Source organism: Notechis scutatus, chromosome 14 (genome assembly GCF_049901735.1).
Source record: "Notechis scutatus isolate UNSWTSFEM ecotype Mainland chromosome 14, rNotScu1.2, whole genome shotgun sequence".
In the NCBI taxonomy this organism is placed as follows: Eukaryota; Metazoa; Chordata; class Lepidosauria; order Squamata; family Elapidae; genus Notechis; species Notechis scutatus.
The window spans coordinates 2,923,758-2,930,192 of NC_142022.1; the positions used below are offsets into that span (position 1 = coordinate 2,923,758).

The window sequence follows — 6,435 nt, forward strand, 5'->3', positions numbered from 1 at the left end:
TTCTAAAGGTTGAGGGCTGGCTGAACATGTGTGCAAAATTTAGGCCCTTTGAACATTCGAATCACCCCAAAACAAAACACCCAGGTCCAGTTTGACTCGTGGGATGGGATCCTTCCCGCCCTGCTAATGGCTCTGGGAAGCATCTCCTTAGTGACCCCCCCAGAAACAGGGCACTGGTGGGCTGGGAACAATTCTGGAAGGGACTCAAGAATGAAGCAGACGGTTATAGCCCCTGATGCAAACCCAGATGCTCTCTCTTTCGGGAAGCAATACGTCAACTTAGAGCGTCTATTTTGGGGGCTCCTCAGCCAAGCCAGCTCTCTCCTCATGCAGGAATGCAGAGTCCCCTGGCTTGGAAGCGTGTTCCCAGAACATGGAATCCTGGGGCTGGAAGGCCCCTCAGAGGTCCGCTAGTCCAGCCGTTGCTCTGCTCAACCTTTCTGGCTTCTCAGCACCCCAAACCATACCCCTCCGTCCAGCCCCACCTTGGCCCTACACGGCCAAGCACGGCCCAGCCTTCCTTCCTGCGCTCCGCGTGAATTCTGGGCCTGTGACCCAGCAGAGGCAATCCAGGATGCCAGCCACAAATGGCCTGCCAAGATAAAAGGGGAGCAACCCTCTCCAGCAGCTCCTCCCCAAAGTCTCGGCCTGCAGCTGTCGCTTCTAAAACTGGCCGAGGAAGAAGAAACTCAGACATAAAACATAGACGGCAAAGGGGAAAGCCACTCAGTTGGGGACGGAGGGGTTTTTAAAGGCTGCAGGGGATGGATGTTAAGAAAGAGCAAAAGGCAGAGGAAGCTGGAGGAAAACTAATCCGACAGACAGGCAGATTAACAGAGTTGGGAGGGACCTTGGAGGTCATCTAGTCCACCACTACCCCACCCAACAGCCATTTTTGACAGAGGGCAGCCCAGTCTCTCCTTGAAAGCCTCCAGGGATGAAGCTCCCACAACTTCTGAAGGCAACGTCTGTTCCACGGGTTGATTGTTCTGTCAGAAAATGTCTCTTTATTTCTAGGTTGAATCCATTGTTCCTTGTCTGGTCTTCGGGCGCTTTGGAAAATAGCTTGACCCCTTCCTCTCTGAAAAGACACTTGCAAGGAGCTAGCTTTTCCCCCAAACTGACTTGGAATAACGATCAAAAACTTGGGGTTTAAATTTCTCACAGCAAAGTTGTATTTATACGAGTCTTTTTAAATCTTGGCAACTGTTAAGATGTTGTGGACTTCAACTCCCAGATTTCCCCAGTCAAGCAAAGCCGGATGAGGAATTCTGGGAGCTTAAGTCGATGCATCTTACAGTTGCCAAGGTCTTCAGAAAGACTCATTTATACCCTATAATTTGGTTAATTATTCCAGACTCTGTGGAATATGCCCCTCATGCCTATGGATCACAAAATCAAATTGGGAAGCCCTGGAAACCACCACTAAGGACTAGAAACACGGCGGGGGCTGCAGCCTCAGCCAAACCTGCTGGCTTCTGAGGTGGGGAACAGGGCAGCCCTCTTCTTTTTCCAGCCTTCAGCCTCCCATGACTTCCAAAGAAGGAAGCGGGTGTCACACAAGGCAGGAGAAGGAAGCTGCCACTGCACCAGATAGTCATGTGTAGGTCTCTGGACCCAGTCTGGGTAACCGAGATAAAAGCCACTAGGCAGATGGTCCCCCAAGAAATGCCGCAGGGAAGCCAGCGAGGATCCCTGATAGAGCTCTGGGCCAAACTTCTGGCACCCCCAGCAGCGCCACAGAATACAGAATACAGAATAACCGAGTTGGAAGGGAACTGGGAGGTCTTCTAGTCCAACCCTCCCAACTCAAGCAGGAAACCCTACTACACCATTCCAGACAAGTGGCTGTCCAGTCTCTCTTTGAAAGCCTCCAATGACTGACCACCCACCACCTCTGGAGAGAAACCGTCCTACTGATTGATAGTGTTTCCCACTGTCAGGAAATTCCTTGAAAGAAGACCATGATTAGAGAGAGGACCGTGACCGCTTAGAGAGGGCTGTAAAGCACTACAAAGCGCTATATAAGTCTCTAAGTGCTATTGCTATGATGGCCAAAAAGGAAAGAAGAGGATTGAGGGAGTCTTTTGGATTCACCAATCGGGCCCCAAAGCCGAGTTTCTATCCATCCAAGCAGCCCAAACGAACCCACGGGATTCCTCTCCCTCCCTCCCAGTGTTTACTCGAATCTGAAGTCAATGAGTTACTACTTCCTGACTCGGAGGCGATTCTTCCACGGGAGGAAAGTCAGGCAACTTAACTCTGCAGCTTTTCCAAACGAGCCAATTTGGTGAAGAGGCAAGAAGCCAAGTGGCCTGCATCGGATGGAGGGGGTTTCAGCTCCCCTTGCACTTTTAGCTCTGTGCAGAGCATTTCCCCGAAAGCAGAAATATTTATTTATTGTTCTGGGAAATCCATTCCTCATCAAGTCACTTTCTCTCTCGAGGTAGAGACACAAATGTAACTAGCCCAACAAGAAACAGTAGCTAACCCACTGGGTGTGCACACGTGTGCAGAGGGAGATGCACAACTGGGTCTGTTTACAGCACAAGCAGGCCGTCTTCTGGGACAGCCCCTCCAAGCCAGGATGGCTGAGGAAAGACCCCTCCCACACTGGATGTGACCTTTCTCCTAAATATATTTTCCATTGCTCAATCCGGAGGCAACCAGATAGTCCTCAACTTACAACAATTGGGATCGGTCAAAAGTCATCGTTGTAAGCCAGAGGTCTTCAAACTTGGCAACTTTAAGACTTGTGGACTTCAACTCCCAGAATTCTCCAACCAGCTATGGATTCTTAAGATTTGAAGTTCACAAATCTTAAAGTTGCCAAGTTTTTGGGACTCCTGTTGTAAGCCGAGGCACCCCATGACCAGACCTGGGGTTTTTTTTTTTACCCATTTTTTTATACTAGTCATTAAGCAGATCACAAGTCATTAAGGGAATCATGCAGTCAAGAAGCAAATGGAGGGTTGCAATTCCAAATCCACTTTCCCAAGCAAGCATTTTGTTGTTGTTTTGCCAGAAATCATGGTCATGTGGCCGTGATTGTAAATGCAACAGGTCCTCGAGCACCCAAATTGTGGCCATGTGACCACAGGGGCAGGGCAAACCAACAGCTGGAATTGGTACTATAAGGCACCTTTCGGAGGCATTATAACTTTGGGGTCTCCTGCCTGAGCAAGGGGTTGGACTGGAAGACCTCCAAGATCCCTTCTGACTCTGTTATGCCGTATTCTAACCCATCAGTTGTAAGTTGAGGATCACTTGTCTGCATAAAAATCAGGCATTTCCCCTCCATCCGAAATGGAAAATTACAAGACACGTTTTTGGCTGACTGAGCATGGGAGACACGCATCCATTTTAGCAGACGGAAATGAGATTTAACTGAGTCTTGAACTCTAGCCACCCAAGTAAGAGCTGTAGTCCAGAGTCAAAGCAAAGCCAGCCCTGGCAGAAGCATACCAAAGCCCATGTGTCATCGCCCAGCCAGGAGGGAACAGGGTACTGGCGCACCTACAACATGGCAGAATGATTAATTACAGGTGCCGAATGAACACAGCCACACCCAGCCCCACAAACACCAGAGAGATCCAGGCAAGATGGAGAGGCGGATTTATTTGCACACTCCCCATTAGTCCACTTATCACTAACAATGTCTTTGTAGGACCTTCACACTCATTTCACAGGGACTTTCGCAAGAAATGTGAAAATGAGTGTGCAGAAGCCGGGAAGGTTCAGCTGAACGCACACAAGCATGCAGGAGTAATCTGCACTTCATTCAACCACCGGGGAACTTGTTTGTGAGTAAGCAGACAAAACTAGTTAAGAGAATCAGATTGGCAAGTGGGAAGCCCAAACCACGAGGTGATTTAAGGTCAGGAATGTTAGAATCTAAACTGGAATCTAATTTTATCTCTTATGCACATGTCCTCGACTGGATGTTCCACGTTTTGCGAGGGCGGGGTTCTGTTCTACACAGCAGTTTGGGGTTCTTTAGCTGTTTTATCTTGACCCCCATTGGTGCAGACCAGGAGCGGGCAGCTATTGACAACCTGTGGACTTCAACTCTCAAGAATTCCTGAGCCAGCTATGGCATTCTGGGAGTTGAAGTCCACAGGTCATGGCTCCATCCCTGGAAAGCAACAGACTCCCCATCAGGAAGAACTCAGAAACCCCTTTTCCAGCTGGATAGCTGATCCACGTGGCAGAGTGGATTGTCATAGCCTCAGCTGTGTTACTTCCCCAACGTAACATTGAAGGTAAGTAACTGCAGGTAATTGAAGGTAAGTAACACCGAAGGTAAGCAATTAGCGGACCAGTTGTTACACTGGGAAAATCTCACCCCGAGCTGCAGCCTTGAAGAGACCAATGTTGGCACTTGGCACACTGAACATGAAGGTGAGGCTCCCCAACTCCCCCCTCTCACTACGCCAAGAAGACCACAACCAAGTCTGGGCCGGATTTCTTACCAACAACAGCAGCTCTGCCGTTATAGCCTGAGGCTCTGATGTTCTCCAACAGTTAAACATCGTAACTCCCCCCCGCCCCTCAAAAAATAAAACAAACACAAAACAAGACATTAAAGATTTCATTTAAAAAAAACTAACAACGCATATTATCCCGCCTAGCTAAGTACTAATTAATACATTACAATATTTCCCATCCCTTGCAAACAAAAAACAAAAAAAACAGGGCCCCCAAAGTTTTAAACCACTAAATCAATTGGCAAATTATTGCCATTTATATAGGATATTAATGACAAAACAGTTAAGAAGGCAAAATTAAAGTTTTAAAACCCTTTAAGGTGCAAAAGTTTCTAGTCCTCAGGGTCAAGGAGCAAAAAGCTAACCCTCCACTTCTCCTCCTTCAACAGCACAAGCAGCCAGAGGGGGGGGGACCGTTGTCTACCACACACCCACACATTCCTACAATTTTTCCGCTGCTGTCACCAACTACAGCCGAGCCTTAGGGACCTTTTCGAGCCAAGGAATCCTTAGTCAGACATCAAATCCCAGAAGTCAAGAGAGGCGGCCGTTGCGCTGGAAATTTTGGCGGCCTTGAGGGTCGTTTTCTCGCCTTCGGCCTCTCCCCGACCCCCCTCAACTTCTTCTCCCCAAACCGCCATTTCAGGCTCTGTCCCGGGACTCCCCGCATTGGCCGAGGGGGATTCCTCCCCGCGCTCCCCCCGCCCCAAAGGCAGCGACACACGCAGCCCCGTCCTGGGCGCGGTGCAGTTGGGCCGAGGCGCCCGATGGGCAGGATTTGGGGTCGGCCGGGCTAGGAGTGAGTCACACGTTCAGCGCCACGCCCGACCGGAGAGGGGAGCCCAGGCGGGACCAGCCGGCCAGGCCCCCGCCCGGAAAGCGGAGGGAGCGGGGCGCAAAGGAGGATCGCGCCCGGCCCCTCCCGCCCAAGGCGCCCGCCTCAAGGGCCTTCGGGTAGAGGAGCGCCGGGCGCTGTCAAGTCCAGAGCGGCTGTCGGGCCGGCCGGCTGCCATTTTACGGCTGGTCGGCGGGCCAGCCGGTCCGGCGCGACGGAAGCGAGCGTGCGCGCGCGCGGGGGGTCTCACCTGGCCTTGAGCTCCTTGAACTCCTCGCGGACCTTGGTGAGCTCCAGCTGGAGCCGGGCGCGCTCCTTGGCCACCGAGTCCAGCGTCTTGCGGGCGTCGTTCAGCTCGGCCTCGTAGGCCGCCTTGATGCCGACCACCTCGCGGCTGACCTCCTCCTCCGACTCGGTGATGCGCAGCCGCAGCCCCGCGTTCTCCGACTCCAGCGAGCGCACCTTGTCGATGTAGACGGCCAGCCGGTCGTTCAGCTCCTGCAGGTCCTCCTTCTCCTGCAGGCGGGTGATGCGCGCGGGCGAGAGCGGCGTCGGGGTGGCCCCGCTGCGGGGGCCGCGCTTCTGCCCGGCGGGGGTCTCCATGGCGGCGACGAGCGGGCGGGCGACGAGAAGCTGGCGCGTCCCTCCGGCTGACGGCGACGCGTCTGAGTCACTCCCGGCCTGGCCGCCGCCTCAAATACCCCCGGGAGGAGCGCGGGGCGGGCTGGACGGCGCCGGCTCCGCCCCTCCGAAGGACGCAGCCCAGGCAGGCCCCGCCGAGCCCCCGGCCCGCCGGCGGAAGAACCCCGGGGAGGCGGAGGGGGCGCCGGGCTGGAGAAAGCTCTGCCCTCCCCCCTCTCCCCCGGGTGTGCCCTCCGGCCGGGAATGCGGGCAGTTGTCGTCCCCTCGCCCTGTGGAGCGCAGCTGCGCGGCGCCTTCTTTGGTCGGGCTCCATCGGAGGGACCCCCCCGCCCCCGCCCCGCTTTCCCCCGAGGACGAGTCCCGCCGCCCCGCTTGGCTCTTTCGGGACGAGGCAGCCCAGCCCGCCGCCCTCTCCGCTTCCCAAGGCCGGCCTTCCCGTGCGGCAGAAGCCATGGTTGGAGTGGCCTGTCG

The 6,435-nt window shown here is 53.9% G+C and overlaps 1 protein-coding gene across 1 annotated transcript in view; it reads right to left on the reverse strand.

Moving 5' to 3' along the window:
• LMNA (lamin A/C) overlaps positions 1–5,989 on the reverse strand; it is a 43,980-nt gene extending 37,991 nt beyond the window's left edge. Inside the window, exon 1 of the mRNA XM_087943247.1 lies at positions 5,573–5,989. Coding sequence (XP_087799373.1) covers positions 5,573–5,925 — 353 coding nt within the window. The 5' untranslated portion in view covers positions 5,926–5,989. The remainder of the gene's footprint in view (positions 1–5,572) is intronic.
• Between the last annotated feature and the right edge of the window lie 446 nt (positions 5,990–6,435).